Here is a 21,805-nt window from a genome sequence, read left to right as displayed (position 1 = left end):
CAGGGCACCTGGGTGCCTTAGTTAAGCGTCCTAGTCTTAATTTCGGCTTAGGTTATGATCCCAGGTTTGTGGGATATAGCCCTGTGTTGGGCATGGACTGATTGTGGAGCCTGCTTAAGATTCTCTCTCTCTCTCCCTCTGCCCCTCTCCCCTGCTCGCCCACTCTCTCTCCCTCTGTCTAAAAAAAAAAACAAAAAAGAATTAGGAAGCCAGTCGAAACTTCCAATAATGAATGGATTGAGGAAGAGTTAGTGAAATTGACAAAATATTTTCACCTGAATTGCCATGTATATGCACATGTCAAAACATACAAAATGCAGATGAAATGTTTGCTTGAGGGAGGAGTGAAAATTAAACTAAGCAATCAGTTCAAAACGTTGGGAGAATAATAATAAATTCAAAGAAAGTAGAAAGAAATGATTAAAAGCTTGTGTGAAAATTAATGACAATGAAAATAAACTATAAAAGCAACAAAACAAAAAGACGGGCATTGGAAAACAGTCATTTCCGACCTCTGGCCAGATTAATCATGGAAAATAAAGCAAAAATATGTTGTGTGAAATAAATTGGACAAAACTTCAGATAAAATAGTGTTAGAAGAATAAAATGTTCTATATACAAAGGCATACTATAGTTTAAAAAGAATTAGATATACATATACAACCAGGTAAATCTAGAAAAATGAAAACTACAGAAGTATTCCTAAAGTATGTTACTCTTTGTATAAGTATATAGAACATACAAAGCAATACTTTTTTTTTTTTTTTGAAACACAAATGTACCAATGGTACAAAAAAACATGAATAAAAAGGTTACTCTTTTGGGCAGGAAAAAATGAAATCAGAAAAGGGTACCAAAAAAAAAGCCTAACGAATACAAGATATATATACATATACATATACATATACATATACATATACATATACATATACATGTTAATGCCAGGTTGTAAGCCCATGGGTATACTTTTCGATGCTTGAAATGTGTAATTTATTTTTTCAATGTTTATTTACTTTTGAGAGGGAGCACGCACGCACGAATGGGGGAGGCGCACAGAGGAACAAAAAGGAGCTCTGGGCTGACTGTAGTGAGCCAGATGCAGGGCAGAACCCAAGAACTTCGAGATTATGACCTGAGCCTGAAGTCGGATGCTCAACCAACTGAGCCACCCAGGCGCCCTGAAATATTGTGTAATCTAAAAAAACTCACACAAACTATATGAAATCCTGTTTAGTTCTTTTTATCTCTCAGAGCAGTTTTCAAAGTGTGTCCCTCCCACCTGCCCTTGCCCCATCATCATCTTCAGCATCTGCAACACCTGAGAACTCGTTAAAAATGCAAATTTTCAGACCACACCCCAGACCTACAGAATCAAAAACTCTGGAGATGAGGTCCAGCACTGTGGTTTAACAAATCTTCCAGATGACTCTGATCCATGCTTAAAGTTTGAGAACCACTGTCTTAGAATTAGATTTGTCTAAACTTTGGCTAGGCACCCTCAGACATCACCATCACCTGGGGCTGCTTGTCAAAAATGTAGAATCTGATTTCATAGGTCTGGAATGAGGTTCAGGAATCTGCACTGTGTGTGATAAAAGTTAAAACCACTGTTTCCGAAGGTAGGTTTTTAGTGACTGTTCAATAAGCAATCCACAACCTATAGAAAACGCTAAAGGGAGGAAGAAAATGCCTCATTCTGTTCCACTCTCCACCCTTGTTCACTATGTCTCAGCCCCACTGTAAAGGATGCTTCAATCTGGCTAATATACACAAAGAATGAAGCCTGAGTTTCAGCACTCTGTGCATTCTGTTCTAATGACTAACCAAAAGAGCGTCCTTTTAAACTTCAGTTTTGTAAAATGGTTAAAACCATTTTCCACCAATGACATAGTTAAACTTTTAAAGCGTACTCGTAGTTTTATCCCATTGTTATTTTAAGGATATACATATATATACTTGTATGTGGATACAAACCCTTGAATGATGGACAGAAACTTTTAACCGGGGTCATCATGGATACATGGTTCTTAGAAGGGGAGGCTGAAGACACTTTTACTTTTCCTTTAATTTCCTCGAACTGTTAGAATTTCTTGTCACCTGTATTGATTACTTTTATATTTACACTATTTCATTGATTCTAAAGTGGTCTTCCTTCATGTTTAAACAATCATGAAGTTCAGATGTTTCTTACAATCAACAGGTATGCCACAGTTTAAACACTGGCAGCATTTTTGTGTGGGTGCTTTGTAGTACATAAATTGAGTCTTTTTTTTTTTTAATGTTTATTTATTTATTTTCAGAGTGAGCCCAAGCAGGGGAGGGGCAGAGAGAGAGGGAGAGAGAGAGAATCCCAAGCAGGCTTGGCACTATCAGTGTAGAGCCCCATGTGAGGCTCCAACTCACAGTGAGATCACCACCTGAGCCGAAATCAAGAGTCAGCTTAACAGACTGGGCCACCCAAGCACCCCTAAAATGAGGCTTAAAATCGATGGCATCTTAGGATGTAGGAAAAATAGTATAAGTTAGGGAGTGAGGAAATACATAATTTTAGGGGTTCACATCTACTCTTGGACATGTTTTCCTTGGAGAATTGAATAGGAAAAGATTTTTTTAAGTATGTATGAGTTATTCAGTCATTTATTGAGCGACTTCTATACACAACAAGGTCCTGTCCTCTGAGAACGATGGGAGGAATATAGGAAACGAGGCAGTCTCCTCTCTTTTCTCCTAGTTTATTTAAGTGTCAGGGCTCTCACTGGGGAATGACACTCTCAAAGCGAAATTCCCTTTTTAGAAAGCTTAAACCCGACCAATGACTCTCAAGTAGTTTATCAACCACATAGTGCAGAACACGCCCGCACAACGGAGAGGAGAAGGGGCTGCGTGAGAACTTTCCCGGAAAAGGCCGGCTGAGGGTAGCCGTTTCCCGCGGCGGTCTTTAACACCCACCAGATCTGCCTGGGCAGCCAAATCAACCGCGTGCTCCTCCCCGCCCAGCCCCAGCCGCGACGTCCCCCGGTGTCTGCCACCCTGCGACTCGAATTTGGCCGAACTGTGCCAAACTCCCGTACAATCTTCCCAGAAAGCGCGAGGGATGCCTTCGGAGCACCCGGGCCGCCCTCGGGAGGCAGGCGCCGGAGCCGTGCCGGGGGCGCAGGGAACGCGCGGCGGCCGCGACCCCGGGGTTGGCTGCGCAGGTGCTCCAGCGCCCGGCGGGGCGGAGAGCCGCGGTCAGAGGACAAAAGGTTGCAGCCGTGCGGGGCGGGAGCGGCGAGAAGCTGCGCTCGGGCTCGGCCTGACGAGTTCCCCTCGAAGTCAGTCTGTCCGCGAAACCGTAAGTGCCCCACGCAGGAAAAGACTAACTTCAGCAAATAAAGGGAAATGAATTTGTAAAAATGTCAAAAAATCTGCCCAAACAGAAAGGCTCCTTCTCATTAGGGGCTACCTTGTTACTGCAGGATAAACTTTGCAGTCCACTCTCCCTAAATTAAAAAACACGAGTCACTTTGAAACTTTCAGCTAAAGACCCAGTTTCCGAAAGGGCAGCAGCGCTCGGCCTGAAGGGGGGCGCTTTGGCTCGGGTCGGGAAGGTGTCGGCCGGGGCCGTGGGGGCCGGCGCCCCGGGGCGCATCGCTGCTCGGAAGTTCACTGCCGACGCCTTTGCTCCCCAGGAGGGTTAGGAGAAGCCAAGGCAAAAGCTCCCGAGGCCGCGCGGCCCTGTTCCGAGGACCCCGCCGGTCTGAGTCATTGGGAGTTTGTCGGGTCAAAGGCGCCTGGAGGAAGAACTGTCTCGGTTAGATCCCCCCGCCGGGCAGTGGCCGGCTGCCGGGACCGGGGCAGGGCGGGGCGCGCGGTGCGGCGCACCGCGAGAGGCCGGGTCGCCGAAGCCGGGGACAGCGGAGCGGCGGCCGAGGGGCTCACGGGGAGGGGGAGAGGGAGGGGAGCGCGTGGCGGGCGGCCAACGCCTGGACGCGCACACTCGGCGCCGGGGGGCGCCCTTCCCCGCTCGTGCGCCTTGGCTCCTGCGCGCCCGGGTTCCGCCCCCCGCCTCCGCCTCCGCCTGCGCCCTCGGAGAGGCACCGCACACGCCACCAGACACTCCGGCAAGTGGGGCGACGCGGAGCGTCCTCCCTCTATCTCCGGGCAGTGAGCGCTCTGCCCGCCCGCGCGTGCGCCCCGGCGGGCGGCTGGACCCCGCGGCGAGAGGGAGAGCGCAGGGAACCCGAGCCGCTCGGAGGCGGGGCCGTCTGCCCGAGCCGCGCGGAGCCTCGGGACAATGGGGCCGCGGCGGCTGCTGCTGGTGGCCGCGGGACTCAGTCTGTGCGGCCCCCTGCTGTCGGCCCGCACCCTAGGCGGCAAGTCTGGTGAGAGCTGCCCCGGTATTCCCTCCCTGCTCGTTGTGGGCCCGGCAGCCAGGGCCCCCCGCGGGAATGGAGCGGGCGGGAGAGGGGACCGAATGGGTACAGGCTGCGCTTTCCCCTCGACGGCGGTGCCCTTGGCCGCACCCTTTGTCTCAGGTTGCTCCGGAAGCCAAGCAGCTATTTGAGCTGAGATCCAGAGTCTCCCTCAGTCAGATCCGGGCGGGGATTATGAGCCATGCTCCTTTGCACTTGGTTTCGGAGGATGCAGCCTTCTGGAGACGTGGTGTTGGATAGGGAGGAGGAAGAGGTGGTCACATTTTCCTGGGGAAGCCTGAGGCCCCTGGCCCCTCGTTGCTTTTGTTGTCACTGTGTGACCTGTTTCTCCCAGGACCGCCCCAAAAAGAACGGGTCTTGGGTTGCTCCACCAGTCTACGTTCTGGCCTTTTCAACATAAAGTGGAGAAGGGCTCCCGCTGAAGTTTTGTTTTGCTGGAATTGTTTCTCTTGCACATATTACGGGCGAGGAAAATGGTGTAGAGAAAAGCTAAGTACTGGGGACTTTTAGTAGAAAATCAATATCAGCAGCTTCTGACACGGACCGTGTGTATGGGGAGGTGCTCATGGTGCGGAATGTATGGTGATAACAGGATAGCCACAGGATGGCAGTGGCAGCGGCCTCAGTGATGGTGCTGGTGGCTGGGAGGTTTTGTTACCCAGAACCCAGTCTTCCAAGTGAGCTGAGGAAAGAGAGATCCTCTCCCCGGAACCTGGCTCCCTTTGACACTATGGGAGTTCAGTATTTCTGTTTCTGGCATGCTGCAAGGAGGAGGTTGCTTACCAGAATGTAATTCTCGCCATTAGTGTGTATTTTTAAGTATCTGGCTACTTGACCAAATAAATGTATTTTCCAAACTCCCCTCACCCCTAAAAAGCAGGACAGAGAAGTTGTTTTTAACTGGTAAAGACACTAGTTTGAAGCTGAGGGGGGAAACAATGTTTCAGGTTCTTCATAGCGATAGTACTTTATAAGCTTTTAGCCCCCTCCCCCCATTTTTTTTTCATGTACAAACAGATTCTAGCTGGATTTCTTATGGGTGACAGATTGTGTACTTGACATTGTTTTCACACTGGAACCTAGTGTAGGTGCATCAAGAAAAAGGTGGTGGGGTGCCTGGGTGGTTCAGTTGGTTGAGCATCCTACTCTTGGTTTAGACTCAGGTCACAACTTAAACCTAGAGTTGTGTGATCGTACCTCTGATGGGGCTTCTTACCAACAGGATGGAGCCTGCCTGGGATTCTCTCTCTCCTTCTCTCTTTGTTCCTCCCCTGCTCGAGTTCTCTCTCTCCCAAAATAAATAAACCTTAAAAAAAAAAAAAAAAAAAAGAGTAAGGGGCACCTGGGTGGCTCAGTTGGTTAAGCGTCCGACTTTGGCTCAAGTCATGATCTCACCGTCTGTGAGTTCAAGCCCCATGTTGGGCTCTGTGCTTTCAGTTCAGAACCTGGAGCTTGCTTTGGATTCTGTGCCTTCTTCTCTCTCTGCCCCTGCCCACTCAGTCTGTCTGTCAAAAAATGAATAAACGTTAAAAAAAATTTTTTTTTTTTTTAAAGAATAAGAGATGACAAAAATAGTGTTTTCTCTGCTCTGCATCTTTGCTCAGGGTGAGTTTGGACACGGTGCTTTTGGGAAAAATAAAAGCTTCAGATAGAGGCCCAGTTTTGCAGGAGCTAGCCAAGCTGCTGTGGATAACTGGCATTATGTCCTGGGGTGTTTGAGGAAACATGGAGAACTGAGCGTTGTGTGTGGTATTACGTGTGCTGTATTATGTGACTTTGTAATTTTATTTTGGGACAAGTTGTTGAGAATACAAATTGTTGTTTGTGATTGGGATGGTAGTGTTGGGGACAAGTTTATACAAGCGCTGACCCACTGTAGTCACCTTTCCTCGCAGTGGCCTCGGGGGAAGATTCTTGGTCTCTGTTAAGGAGTAAAGTTAAGGCTGCTGTTTGTGCTCTGCTTTCTTCCTTATGAGCTGAGAAGGTGCATGCTAAGATGGGCTAGCCGGTGTGGGCGGATAACTGAACACACACACTGGCTCATTTGTCTACAGTGGATTCTGGAACCACTTGGGGAGGGAAAGAAGAAGGGACGCCGAGGGAGGAAAAGGAGCTCAGGCTAAGTGTCCTATTCCTTGTCAGACCCTGGGCTGGGAGGCGTTTGCACTTCAAAGTATCTTAATTTTACCCTGTCAGAACACTTGGTCAAGGCAGATGTTTATCCCGTTACCATTCTGAAACTAAGGCTCAGAGACAGTATACCGAAATTCCAAATGGGGGAGGGGGCCCTGCATGCAGGAAATAAGTGGGGCCTTGTCTTTAGAGAGTTTAAATCACTAATAAAATCAACTAAAAATAGGTCTGCTTTTTCTTATCACTGTTCACAGGCAGCTCCAAAGAGTATCTGTCATAACCGGTTGTATGCGATCGGAGGAACTGTGAGACCCCAGGCATTGGCAAGCCCTCCAGGCTGGCCCTGCCCACCAGTTTGAGCTTTCCTGAAGCTCTTGGGACTTTTTGTCCCCACTCATGTTGGCATTTCCTGCACTGTCACTATGTGGGTATCTCATCTCTCCAGTTAAGATTATAAACTTCCATTTATCCCCAGGGAGTCTAGAACCAGTGTTCATTCAGCCGACATTTATTGAGAAATTCATGAGTTCATTAACTGGTTTACTTTCCTTTGTCCATGAGATGTAAGTGACATGACTTGCCTTCATTAAAGAGGGCCAACATCCAGGGGGTGACGTTTGTAAATTTTGTGAGGATCTGGAGGGTGAAAGGGTTCGAGAACAGCTGATGGTGACCATGGTAGAGGGGATTGGGTGGAAGATTCTACATGCTGCCCAACTGCCCAGAAGGTCAAGCCCAACTCCTTAGCATAGAGTGAGGTGCCACTCCCCTTGCAGGATGGGTCCCCAGCCTCTATCCAGCCTCCTCTTTACATAACCTGTTATATTACCTATATTTCCCCCAGCCCCACCCTTCACTTCCTCCTCCAAGGAGCTCTGCTTTCTCTGGCTTCTATCCCCCTGCCACTCCCTCTGGCCAAAATGCCCTCCCTTACACCCCACGTATTCACATTTAATTAAAAACAGCCACTCTGTATCAAGCACCTACTACAGCAACATCTTGCTTAGGTTCTTTACATACACTTTCTTGTTTATTCCTTATGACAGTCCTTTCAGTAGATGTCATCTCCATTTTACAGGTAGGTAAACAGACCCCAAATGGTTAAGTCACAAGTCTAGCAAAAAATGGATCTGGTATTTGACCACAAGCCTGTCTTTCCTAAGTTCTGGCTTTCTCTGTGCGGCCCCTCCCCCCGCCCCCCTCCCCATAGAGAAGAAGCCATCCAGACCCCCTGTAGAGAAGAGTAACTCCTATGTTCTCCAGAAAACCTAAAGTGCAAAGTCTGCACCCCATTGGTCTGTAGCCCAGGCCTAGCACATGGAGGTGTTTAGGGAACATTTATGCTTAGGTTGTGGTATCCTACCATTTACTTTTGCAAACAATTGATAAGACAGGCCATAAATGCATCCCTACTCATGAATATGCTAATTAATTGGCTGTTACTGAGAGACTGTGATCTTAAGCCTAAATAAAAGGCACAAAACTGGACACTGATTCTACCCTAAGCAGACCAGAAACCTCTGTAAGATTGAAAGCCAAATTTCTTAGGAAAAGCAAGAGTCGCCTTCTACTCTAAAAATCTACCTAAATTAATTTCTTCCTTCTCTCCCTCCCTCCTTCCCTCATTCACTTTTTTCATCCCCTATGCCTTTGATGTTTATTTTTATAGGACATATAGAGATAATAGGTTCCCCCTAAATTAGTCCACCCTTCCTTTGTGTGAGGGAATGTTTCTGAGGAGTGGGGGCCCCTTCTCAGGAATATTCTCATGTCCTCTCTGCTGGATGCCTTTGCACCCCTCTCTCCATCTTTCTAATTCAGTATTTCTCAGCCCTTTATGTCTAAATGGATTGGTGTGCTGTGAACCCTAACTTGCACTTTCTCACCAGCTCTGAATTTGCTCCTTTTCCAAAATGCTTCTGGCCAGCCGTCCTCCCACTGCCCTCTCTGCCCCTTCCCCCTCCCTCACTCGGTTCATCTTTGTCCTTGTCACCCTCACACACTGGACCTCAGCTGAGCCTTAAGTGTGTGCAGTTCCACAGAGACAATGGAATCCCCAAGACCCTTGGTTTCTAATCTTCCCCGCTCTCCTCTCTTTAGACACACATTCCTCTTTTCCCTCAGAACTCCATTTTCTTTCTTTCCTGTATATTTTTAAATTGAGGTAAAGTTAACAGAGTGTTAAATTAACCCCTTTAAAATATACAGTTTAGGGGTGCCTGGGTGGTCCAATGGGGTAAGCCTCCAGTTCTTGATTTCGGCTCAGTTCATGATCCCCCAAGTTGGGCTCTGCACCACAGTAGGGAGCCTCCTTGGAATTCTCTGTCCTTTCTCTGTGCCCCTCCCCCACTCGCATGTGCTCTCTCTCTCTCTCAAAATAAATAAACATTTTAAAAGATAATAAAGTACATAGTTTAGTGGTATTTAGTACATTTACGATGTTGTATAGCCACCACATCTGTCTAGTTCCAAAATATTTTCATCACCCCAAAACAAGCCCTCTACCCCTTAAACCCCCTTCTCCCCCCAGCCCCTGGCAACCACAGATTTGCTTTTTGTCTTTGTGAGTTTATCTCTTCTCTGCATTTCTTTCTTTCTTTTTTTTTTAAGATTTTATTTTCTTTTTTAAATAATCTCTGCACCCTACTGGGGGCTCGATCTCACCACCCTGAGATCGAGTCACATGCTCCACCAACTGAGCCAGCCAGGCAGCCCTCTTCTCTGCACTTTGTATAAATAGCATCATACAGTATGTGGCCTTTAGGTTCTGGAGGCCTCCCCTCTCACTAGTTTTCAGGAGTGTGCAGGCTCCCCTGTGCTGTGCATACTTAGGAAATCATTCAGGAAGAGTCATGAGGAACCACAGCCTTGGTTTATTTTTTACTATGAGGCTGGTATTGGTTTCAGCATTCAGAAATTTGTTTATTTCCCTATTTTGAGGTTTCTGTCATTCTGCCTTTTGTCCTCTCTTGCTTATACCCAGAACTGTCAGAGCAAATAGCTCTCCCCATGGGCCGAGATTGTTTTTTCTGGGTATGAGCGTCCATTTCCTCCACCCCAAGGCATCCGATGAAGTTTTGTCACTTCAAGGCCATTACAGGCCTTTATGCATTCTTTATTTACTTTCAAAAGAACCAGCCTTTTGACATAACAGGAATAACCTGTAATTTGCACTTGAAAACAAATTGACTTAATTTTAAGAAAGGACATTATGTAATCTGTATTTCAAGTCCATGATGAATTAGAAGTCAGATATTAGAGTATTGTAGAATAGTGTTTTCCTGTATTTTCTTTTTTTTGCTAACAGTTAAGACTAAGAAATATACTTTATATTGTGACACAGTAGTTGTGTGTGTGTGTGCAATAAATATGCATGGGCAGTTGTGTATATACATAGACATGAAATAAAAGTTCTGCTGAACTGTACTCACCTTTACCGTGTGCTATGAAGTCCAGTATTTTCTACAGTATTCTACTTTTTCAAATGCTTGTTAAGCCTTGTAAATTGATTTCATAACCATTATCAAGTCTCCACCATCATGTAAAGCATAGTGTAGCATGCTCAGTGAATTGTCCCATGGTTAGCAGAATTGACAACCTTACTTGTTTTGTGAGACGAGTTTGCTTTCCACGAAGTGCTGTTCGTGATAGTTTCTCTCACAGTCTAGAATCCACGTTGTCTGAGTTCAGGTTTACAGACTGCAGTAGGACTTGGGTGGGTTTGAGGACGGAGACAGCTTAGTACCAGGAGGAACTGATAATTAACATCTTTTAGAGTGAATTAGTTTTCATTTTAGCTTGTTTTTATAGAGAGCAGTGTTCCCAGGACCTGGAACTCAGGGCTTCTAACTTTTGTGACTAAACAGGCTGGAGGAATGGGAAAAACCAGGGAATCAGAATTGTTCCCCGAGAGGCCTGCTAGTGTCCTAACCCCCCGTGTCAAGCCCTGGCCTCCAGGAGGCTCCAGCCTAGGACCCCACACGCTTCTCTTCTGTCATCTTTGTGCCTGTTCTAGCCTTGAGCGCCCCCACATTGAAATTTTCTGGTTGCTTTTATCTTGCGTTCCCCTGTAACTCCTCTCCCAGCTTCGTCTTAAGTTTGCTCTCCTGTGCTTCCGGCTGAGTCTCTGCCCCAGGGATGTGGGATAGAAGGGAAAGCAGCCCCTGATACTGGCAACCTTTTCTAAACCTTGCAGTCAGTGCCTACCTTATTCTACCTTTAATTCTGCTTTTCTCATAGCAGAGACTTTTGTTCATTGCTGCTTTTGCTCCTGCCCTATCTTGAACACTCTTAAAGATTAGTTTTTCTGGAATGCCTGGGTGACTCGGTCGGTTGGGCATGCAACTTTGGTTCAGGTCATGATCTTACAGTTTGTGAGTTCGAGCCCCACATCAGGCTCTGTGCTGACAGCTTGGAATCTGGAGCCTGCTTCACATTCTGTGTCTCCCTCTCTCCCTGCCCCTTCTCTGTTCACACTCTGTCTTTCTCTATTTCAAAAGTAAATAAACGTTAAAAAAATTTTTTTTCAAGAAAAAAAGATTGGTTCTTCTGTTTTGTCCTTGAACATCTCTCTGTACTACAACTGATGTGTCTGTGAGAACTAGGTTGTTAGCATGTGATTGGTGTGTAGCCAAGGTCAGCAGGACTCCTGAATTCCCAAGCAGTGATCAAGAACATCATCAACTTAAGTTACATATTCACCTGGTTATGTACCGTCTGCTCTAGTTACAAGGAAGGGCACATTTATTTGTTTGCTGAAAAGGTTAGAGGAAAATAATTATACTGTTTTAGGAGTAGGTCATAAATCTCAAGTCTTATTTTTTTTTTTTATTAAGTTAATTTGAGAGAGAGAGAGAGAGTACAAGTGGGGGAGAAACAGAGAAAGAGGGATGGATGGAGGGAGGGAGAGAGAGAGAGAGAGAGAGAATGAGAATCCCAAGGAGGCTCCACACTGTCAGCGAAGAGCCTGATATGGGACTTGAACTCATGAACTGCGAGATCATGACCCGAGCCGAAATCAAGAGCCAGCCACTTAACCACCCTGGCCAGGTCTTTTAAAGAGACAGGGTAATGTGATATGGTTCAAAGGGTATGAGCTTCGGAGCCAGGAAGATCTAGGTTCAAATCCTGGCTCCTCCACTTCCTGTGTGACTTTGGATTAGTTACTTAGTCTATCTGTGCCTCTGTATATTGTCCATACAACAGGGATTATAATACTTATCTTGTAGAAATGTTAGAGTTACATGAGGTAAGTTATGAAGTACCTAGCACAGAGTAGGTGTTCAACACATGTTAAGTGTTTTTCATAACAACTCCTCCATATTCCAGAAAAGCCTTTGAGGAGTTTGGTATTGCATGAATTCATTAAATGTAAAACAATGTTCATTCACACATTCATGAACTTTTTTCCCTTCAAGACTAAAACAAAAGGAAAACAAGCAAAAACCCTTGTCCTTAGTTTCTAGGAGTAAGTAATTATGCATACAATATTTGTTGTTCCTTTTTTTTTTTTTACCTTTTATTATGAAAACTTGCAAACATACCCAAAAGTGAACAGTATAATTATTCCCCATATTTTGTTTTACCTACACCTCACTTTTCTTCCTCCCCAACTGAACAATATTAAAGCAAATCCCAGACACATACATCATTTCATCCACAAATGCATTGACATATATCCTCAGAGATAAGAACTCTTTTTTTATGTATAACCATAACACCATTACATCGCCTAAAAAAATGAGTATCAATTTTTTGATATCATGCACTATTCAGTCAGCATTCAGATTTTGCTGATTGTCTCATAAATGCCTTTTTACAGTTGTTTTGTTTGAATCAGGGTCAAACAAAGCCAACCATTGCATTTGGTTGGTATGTCTTAAATCTCTTTTACTCTGTAACTGTTTCCCCTCTCCTCCTTTTTCTTGGCTGTTTATTTTTCAAAGAAACTGGGTCATTTGTCACGGAGCCTCCCCTGCCCGCTGGATCCGTCCAGCTGCGTCACATAGGGTTGGTTGTTCATCGTGCCAATCTGTCGCCTGCATTTTCTGTCACATGGTAGGTACATCAGCAGGCTTGATCAGATTCGGGTTTGGATTTTTGTAAGACTAAATCGGCAGTGGTACTGTGTACTTCTGATGCATCTCAGGATTGCCTCTCTTTTTGTGATCGTGAGATTACTCAGTAGGGAAAAAAAAGAATGAAATCTTAAAAAAAAAAAAAGATTACTCAGCCGATTCAGGCATTTGTTTGCTTGCTTCGGCTGTTATGAAGTTTTCTATCCACCTCTCATCCAGTGGCTTTAGTGACCACTCCTGATTAGACTGAGTCCCTTTCTTCACCAAGAGCTTCCAAACGATGCTTTCCTAAATCTGTTATTGTTTCTGCGTTTGTGAGCTGGAATTATTTTATAAAAAAGAACCTTCTCTCATTGACTGTTTTGTTTCCCTGAAAATACAATTTATATAGAAAAGGCAGGGTAAATGCTTGAATCTTGCTTTTATTTACCAATTTTTGTACAGGGTCCCCTCATTTCCTCCAGAAGTGACCAAAAAGGTTTCATTTTCCTTTGAGGATCATTATGAACTCCTGGACCTTAACATATATGACATATTTCAAATGTTTTAAGTCACTCTTGTCATTCATTATTCTTTTGGTGGTCAATTGTCACACTTTGGCCAGTGAGAGCCCAGACTCCAGAGTCGAACCTGACCCTGATATTCTTTTTTTTTTTTTGACCCTAATATTCTTTAAAGAATAGAGATTCAGCTAGTGTATTTCTTACCCCACATCTGGAGCTAGCCATTTCTTTCAGGAGCACTGGTTCTATGTATTGGAAAATGGTGTGTATTTGCATTTGAGGCAGTGGAGTATTCCAGTAATTTTGCTGTTTGTCATTTGATGGAATTAATATGTTTCTGTTAATTTTCCATCAACTTCTTGTCTACTTCTCTTTAGTCTGTAGTGTTGATTCACTTGTGGAGAAGTGCAGGGTACAGCTGTCCCGCTCTGTGTGGGAATGTGGGCAAGGTCCTGAGACTTCTGCTTTGCTAATTCCTACAAAGCAAAAGCCCTGTAGGCCGGAGCTCTGAGTCAGAACCAAGGCTGGTGCTTCAGCGGAGCCTGGCATGGTGTAAATTCCAGGATCCCAAGGGACCTTGGTACCGCATCTAGTCACCACTCTGCTTCCACGCTAGATCTCATCAAAGATGAATGAAGCATGGCCTGACTTTCTCCAGAGTTAGAGAGTCCATATTTAAGCATTTAGCAGTGTGCTGTATTGAACCACAAAACGACTGTAGGGTCATTTAAGAGAAACCTAAATTGAGTGAAACTTAGCAAGGAGTATGAGAACTGATTTTAGGACTTGAGCTGCTTTTTGTGTGTTTGAAACCATAGCTTAACAACAAAACCACAGATGAATTGAGAGAGTGTTTGGCACACTGACAGGCGCTTTCTCCTTGACCTGTGAGCTGTGCCAGGATGGGAGAAGAAGGGAGATACTCAAACTGAATTTCAGCCTAAGGGGCTTGAGTTAGTTGGATATGTCTATTTATTTGGAATTGGTTTTGTTCTTTCTTCGATGCTGGTATATACTTAAATCAAAATTTTTTTCCTGACATTTTTTAATTCCAGAAAAACCAAAATATCAAACCTATAGTAGCAAGAAAAGGTGACGCCTTAGGTAATGATATTTAATCAGGGGATTATGCATTCCTCCTGGGCTCCAGCCTGTAAAAATGTCATGTCTCAGTGGGTATAATGTTTCCGTTATAAACACCATACTGCCTAAAAAGACCTAGCCAGGGAAGAAATTTTTTTAAAGCAAATATTTAATGCCAGAGTACTAAACATAGAGTAAAACCCAACAACAGTTTTATTTTCAGATGAAGAGATAGTGTCTAAGAGGCTTAGTTATAAGTGCTCAGTAGTTTTCAAATTATGTCATTCCTCTAGGTAATGTCTGAATTCGTACCTGTCTGTGCGGGCCTGTGTGTGTGTACTTTTTCCCTCCATGCATGACAGAAGTCCTTAATCAGGCCAGGTTTCCAAACTGCAGAGTAAAATTGTGTTATCTTTAGGTTCTTCTGGGTTAGCTTTTTTTTTTTTTTTAAGTTTATTTATTTTGAGAGAGAGAGAGAATGAGAATGAGAATATCCCAAACAGGCTCCGCACTGGCAGCACAGAACCTGACATGGGGCTATGTGGTTATGACCTGAGCCAAAACCAAGAATCGGAAGCTTAACCAACTGAGCCACCCAGGCACCCCGGGTCAGCATGTTTAAGGACACTTATCTTTGTGGTATTAAAATACCAGAACCCATTCATTCTTTTCCTTCAGTTCTGACTTATTCATTATGACCCCGAGGTAGCCTCACATCCCACAGGGGCTATTCTTAGTGGTGTTAGGCCTCTATGTGACTGGGTCAGTATGCACACAGATTAAGTTAGATGCATCACAAAGGGAAGAAAGTTATACTTCCTGAAAAGGCTGTGAATTTGAAATTTGATTTGCATCTCTGAATGCTGGGGCTATATACTTTACAACCTGTTCATGTTCCTCATCACACTGAAAAATTAAATATTGCTAAACAGTAGGGAAGAGGTGCATAGATTCCATTTTAATTTAAAATAATTGAGAGTGGGGGCATGTGGGTGGCTCATTCACTTAAGCATCCGACTCATGATTTTGGCATAGGTCATGATCTCACAGTTTGTGGGATTGAGCCCCACATTGGGTTCTGTGCTGGCAGTGTAGATCCTGCTTGGGATTCTCTCTCCCTCTCTCTCTGCCCCTCCCCTCCCCATGCGTGCATGTACTCTCTCTCTCTCAAAATAAATAAGTAAACTCTAAAAATAATGAGAGTAAGCAAACAATTGAGTCTAAAAGCAAGCTTCCCTTGAAGTGAAAGGAGGATGATATTAATTTCTTACACTGATTAATTTTTATAGTTTACAAAGTTACCATATGTCCTAATTCACATGGGATGCACCTGGCTCCAGATTTGTAGGCCAGACAGGTATATGAATCCCATTTTTATGATTCTGAGACTGAGTTCGGAAAGGTTAAGTGATTCCTGACAGAGCCAATATTAGAAGGCCAATCTGGGAATAAAAGCCAATTTAAGGAGCACCTACCAGGTGCAGGATGCTAGAGATTCAGATATTCGTAGGAATGGTTTCTTACCCTTGAGGAATAATCGAGACATACATGTTTCCTCAGAAGCTCATCCCTGGAGACATTTGTCCTTCCTGGTGACAGATCTCCCCTTCACGCCAGACCACCCCTTCACCCCCAGGGGCCCACTTAGGACCTTGCTGAGGTAGCCTCACCTCAACCTTTCACCTCCAGTCCCTGTTCTCTTCTAGCTGTGCTCCTTGTTTTGGAAATAGATGCCAATTGATGGTATTTTATTTTCTAGTTCTAGAATTTCCGTTGGTTGATTTCTTTGCTGATAGTTCCTATTTTTTCATTCATTTCAATGAAATAGTTCCCTTTAGTTCATTGCAACACATCCTTTAAAATCCTTATCTGCTAAGTCCAACATCTGGATCATCATGGGATTGGTTTCCACTGATGATCGTTTTTCTTAAGACTGGGTCACATTTCTCTGATTCTTTTTGTGTCAGATGATTTTGGATTATATCCTGGACATTGCCATTCTGCAGACTCAGGATTTTGTTTTATTTCTCTGAAGAATTGTGGTGTTTTTGCTGTAGCAGGCAATACATTTGGTTGGATTCAAACTGCAAACTCTCCATCTTGAGCAAAAACACCACTTCAGCTCTTCTGTCTTCAGCAGGGCTGCTTTTTACACTAACATGTACATGATTCCAGAGTCAGCCACAGGCCAGGGCAAATGCACATTGGAATTTAGGACTCCCCTCTCTGACTTTTTTCATCTCTAGAATCCTCTCCTCACTTTCCAGTGACTAGAATGGCCCTGAACTCTGTCCTCTGGTTCTTCAGGCCGGAAACTGGGTTTTTTATCTCAGTTTTAGCTATCTTCTGTGCCACTGATTTTGGCCTTCCCTCAAGCTAAACAAGAAAGTCAAGAAAACGAGAAAGTCAAGAAAACGAGAAAGTCACTGGACACCATCCTTTCTTTCAGTATTCATTCCTCCTCTCCCCAGTACTACTTGATGAACCTAAATGCCTTTAGGTCATTGACTGGAGGGAGGCAGAAGGTCAAGAGTTCGTAATTTTTATCTAAGGGATGGTTGGGTCCGGTGGGACACTTCTCTCTTCTGTTACATTATGCCTCTCTCTGTAAGCGTTTGTTTGCGCAAAGGGTCCACCACTGAAAGATGAGAACAAAAGTTTGACAATTCACTGTAGTTATCAATTTGTAGCCAGATTTTAAGTCTCTAACATCACTTCTCAAGGACCTGCATGTCCAGCCATTGTTGAGGCCGCTTTCAGTGATGGAGGCTTTGCCCTTCTTCCTCTGTGGTTTCTTTCCCAGTTGTCAGCTTCCCAAGGCCCAACAAAGGCTCTTTGTCCATGTCTCCCGAATGGCAGAATTTTAGCCAAAGCTTTCCAGAAGGAACAGCTGGTGGAGTTCCAGCAGCTCAGTGTGGCCATTCTTTGATGAACACTTTCATTGGGTGCTTTTGGTGGAAGATGATGGTAAAAGGAGGAAGTCTGCAACTGAGCCTTTATTTTGACTTCTGGTTGACACTCAGAAGAGCCTAGTTAGCCTGGCATCAGCGTTGATGCAGGTAGCATTCTGGAACTCAACTGAGGAAGGCCATCAGCCCAGAATATCTGCTCCTCCACAGACCTGCTCAGGAAGGAGAAGGAAGATGACCTAGGTGGTGTGCACCTTGTGGTTATATTAGAAGATGACCCGAAGGGCTGTGGTTTGGGTCCAAATGTGATGAGACATTTGGGACATCCTACTGTGTAAACAAACTGAAGATAGTAGAGGAAAACTCCTGTCACATGGACAATGGCCATGGAAATGGGAGTCCTCAGTCCTACTCTGAGTTTGGCTCTAGCTCCATAACTGAGGAAGTCCCCTCACCTTCCTGCAGATGTTTCCATTGGGAAGGATGGGTTTCAAGGGGTGTCTGCAAACTAAATGGAGAAAATACACATACGAAGGCCTGTGGAGGAAAACGAAGTCATAGAGCCTGGGAGTGATTTGTTTATAGAGGCGGCAGGTAGTGTGGAAAAGAAGTCGCTGCTGTTTTCCTTCACGTCAGGCCCTCATCCTTTCCTGATGCCTTCAGGGTATATCTCCGAAAACATATCATTCCCCTCTGTCCTTATTTTCCCCCCTCTGTCATTCTGAAGAGCAGAGTTTTAAGTGTTTGCTTGTGCCAACAAAAAATGCTGTACAGTATTCTGAGTCAGCTAATTCCCTGATACGATCTGTAACCCATTGTGCATTACTTGCTTTTTACTACCCACTCTCCTAGTAAGAACACAAAAAATAAAAATAAAATGTACTCTCTAGTTTGCCTTTTTAATTTGTTCTCTTTTCTTTTCTTTCTTTCTTTCTTTTTTTTTTTTAAGAGTCAAAAGCACCCAATATTACCGTGGACCTCCGGTCATTTTTTTTCAAGAACACCAACGACAGATTTGAACCATTCCCACTGGAAGACAATGAGGAGAAAAACGGAAGTGGGTTCCCTGAAGACAGTTTAAGCTCCATCAACAGAAGCCATCCTCTTCAAATACCGTCCTCTCTGCCCTTCTCGAAAGATGCCTCAGGATATCTGACCAGTGCCTGGCTGACGCTTTTTATCCCCTCCGTCTACACTGGTGTATTCGTCGTAAGCCTTCCTCTGAATGTCATGGCCATCCTCGTGTTCATCCTGAAGATGAAGATCAAGAAGCCTGCTGTGGTGTACATGTTACATCTGGCCACAGCAGACGTGCTGTTTGTGTCAGTACTCCCGTTCAAGATCAGCTACTACTTCTCCGGCACTGATTGGAAATTTGGGTCCGAGATGTGTCGCTTCGTCACCGCAGCGTTTTACTGTAACATGTACGCCTCCATCATGCTCATGACAGTCATTAGCATTGACCGGTTTTTGGCTGTGGTGTACCCCATCCAGTCCCTCTCCTGGCGCACTCTGGGAAGGGCCTCCTTCACTTGTTTGGCCATTTGGGCTATGGCCATCGCCGGGGTGGTGCCTCTCCTCCTCAAGGAGCAAACCACCCAGATGCCGGGGCTCAACATAACCACCTGCCATGACGTGCTCAATAAAACCCTGCTCGAAGACTATTATGCCTTTTACTTCTCAGCCTTTTCTGCTGTCTTCTTCTTTGTACCGCTAATCATTTCCACAATCTGTTACGTGTCTATCATTCGATGTCTTAGCTCCACCGCCGTTGCCAACCGGAGCAAGAAGTCCCGGGCTTTGTTCTTGTCGCTTGCTGTTTTCTGCATCTTCATCATTTGCTTTGGACCCACAAATGTCCTCCTGATTGTGCATTACTCATTCCTTTCTCAAGATTCCATGGCAGAAGCCACCTACTTTGCCTACCTCCTGTGTGTCTGTGTTAGCAGTATAAGCTGTTGCATTGATCCCTTGATTTACTATTATGCTTCCTCTGAGTGCCAGAGGTACCTCTACAGTATCCTATGCTGCAAAGAAAGTTCTGATCCCAGCAGCTATAACAGCAGTGGTCAGTTGATGGCAAGTAAAATGGATACTTGCTCTAGTAACCTCAGTAATAGCATATACAAAAAGCTCTTAACTTAGGAAAAGGGACTGCCAGTGAGTTGAAAAGAAAAGATTAAAAAAGTGAGTAACCTGAGGATTCTATTATTCCTTGCCAAAAAGGTATTTGTGATCAAAAGCAACACATCTATAATTTGCATGCCTCTTTCTTATGAGAGCCATTAATCATATCTATTAGTTATAGGAAAAGATAACAAGAATAGAAAACAGTGTTATTCCAAGAGTATTGCCAGTGCTACAGTAATAACTGAATGTCATTTTTTTATATATTTACGTGACTTACTATGTATATGTGTGTATGTGCATACACACACACACGTATTTGAATCATTTGGAGCGCAGTATAGAATAGGCACTTTGAAACCCTGTCTTTATCCCCCCTAGGAAATAAACCCTAGTTTTCTGATTTTATGTGCAAAGTTTAGGTTGGTGGATGAACATCTGAAGATGTTCATCAATAGGGAGGGATTCCGTGGTTTGGACTCATACGGCTTTTGCAAATAAATGTGTTTTGAAATTGTTCGACAGCAATGTTTAAGTTATTAAGGGATAAGACTTAGCACTATCTGTGTGTAGAAAAGGTTCTACTGTTTTTCATTTTAAACGTATCAAAGTTTGAATTCTTTAGATTATGAAAACAGATAGATGTCTCACGCCCTCTGTATGTAAAGCAAGAATGAACATAGGTCCCACGAGTGACCTTAGGTTGGCTTTCAAAGCAGCCTGCCCCGGATGGAGGACTCCAAGCAATAGATACAAAGGAGGGCCATTTCAGACACGAACTGGTCACACACCCTCCAGCTGAGCCTCCCAGAGATCAGACCCAGGGCCACCACCGTTACTTTCTCCTCCTGCGGTTCCCACAAGGGCTGGCTGTGAACTCTCTTGTCTGTTAGAATTTGGCGAAGTAGGTTTTACTATCCCAGAAGATAATGAACATAAGAGACTTTTCTCTGCCCGTTTTAAGAATAGAGAAGGAGGTCCCATTCACTTCCAGCAATTATCTCACAAGGACCATTCTCAGATGGAAACACTCATGGAGCAAACATGAACACACGTTGTGTGCTCTGGACACAATGATGGGTGCTGGGCATACAGAGTTGACTGCGACTGAGACCTGCCCTCAAAAAGAACGAAGTAGACCAGTACAGGGTGTGGTATGTGTATGATAAGTAAATATGTCCTTATCTAAAGAAGCTTTTTTAGCCCAGTGTAACCATGCAAGTTTCATACCAGCAAGGATCATCAGTTGAAGAACTTTGAACATTTTGGGCTACTGCTTCCAATGGTTATAACTTCAGATGAAAACATAACATAATACAGGAATTACATTTTTAAAAGACAAGTCTTCCGTTCTACACTGGTTGAACACTATTTATTTACAAATGTTTTCAAAATTAAAAAATTTTTAAAGAATCATTTATGCTAGTTGGATGAGAAATAATAGGAGAAATTAAAACTGACTTTGAAATCTAGGAAAATTATTCTTCTGTTTCCATTTACTTTTTTTTTTTAAGAGTTAATAAGATGATTTTAAAAGGATTTTTTAACCCCATGATTCATATCAAGTACAGGAAATCCTCATGGATTTGACAAAATAATTTGAAAATTACTTTGAAATGTGTATTTTTTCCTTATGGAGCAATGTTGGCCTTTTAAACAAAAAAATGTAAAAAAATTTCAAGGCAAATGTTTACCTATTCAAAAGAGCAAACGCTTTCCAAATGCCATAGAATAATTTACATGAAAGAGCATAATGTAAGGATAAGCTAACGTTGATTTTATTTTTTTAGCATGGGTTTTATTAACTTAGTTACTATATTTTATTCAACTCAGTGGAGATTGTTTATTCAGTCTGAAATATTAATATACCTCTGACTTTATATGACTATCATTACTATGTTATCATTGTGTACTTATGTCATTGTTTTTATGTTCTCTGTTTTTTAAAAAAATGTATATAACATATTAATAAACATCAAAGTTTGCTTGGTATTTGTTTGGAATAAATGTTGACTGTATCTACCAGGGTCCTGGCAGGAAGGCCAGTCTTAGGGCTTAGATGAACAGTATTTAATGAAGAGGCAATGTGCATTGATGTGGACAGGGTCAAGGGAACCTACAGGGGATGATGAAGCACCCCAGGGGCTAGCAGTTTGAGGATGCCTTTACACCCCCAGGTCTAAAGGCGGTGGAGGAGGGAATACTCTGACCTTTCCCTCAACCCTCTGACGACTCAATCGTGGTACCTCCTGGTCTTGCTTCTGGTCTTAACCTAAACTCAGAGGTCAAGGGAACCTGGGTGGCCCAGTCCATAAAGGTTTGCTTCTTGGAGCATGGAGAATGGATCTGAAAGAACAAAGGAATTGGATGATGAACTTTCTGTATCTTTTTTTTTTTTTTAATTCCTTCTTAGGAGAATGGAAGGTTGTACCATTGAGAATATGTTCAGATTCCTGGATTCTAGGCATCACGAACAGAATCTGCAGTTCGTTCCTAATGAAGACAGAAAGCAATGAAATGTCAGAGCCAGTAGGGTATATCGAAACCCCAAGAAGGAT

General features: G+C 43.9%; 1 protein-coding gene across 3 annotated transcripts in view; it reads left to right on the top strand.

The window, feature by feature from the left end:
- Window positions 1-2,967: 2,967 nt before the first annotated feature.
- F2R (coagulation factor II thrombin receptor) overlaps window positions 2,968-21,805 on the top strand; it is a 105,898-nt gene continuing 87,060 nt past the window's right edge. Inside the window, exons 1-2 of one of the 3 annotated variants that reach the window (XM_058729137.1) lie at window positions 2,968-3,334; window positions 18,070-21,239. In XM_058729137.1, the coding sequence (XP_058585120.1) occupies window positions 18,351-19,265 (915 nt within the window). In that variant the 5' untranslated portion in view covers window positions 2,968-3,334; window positions 18,070-18,350 and the 3' untranslated portion in view covers window positions 19,266-21,239. Of the gene's footprint in view, window positions 3,335-3,953; window positions 4,365-18,069; window positions 21,240-21,805 lie in introns of those variants that run through there. The other 2 variants (XM_058729116.1, XM_058729131.1) reach the window with 2 other exon arrangements.

The sequence above is a fragment of the Neofelis nebulosa genome, chromosome 1, assembly GCF_028018385.1.
Source record: "Neofelis nebulosa isolate mNeoNeb1 chromosome 1, mNeoNeb1.pri, whole genome shotgun sequence".
In the NCBI taxonomy this organism is placed as follows: Eukaryota; Metazoa; Chordata; class Mammalia; order Carnivora; family Felidae; genus Neofelis; species Neofelis nebulosa.
Note: the sequence above shows the minus strand (reverse complement) of the source record. Positions and strands in the feature narration are given on the sequence as shown.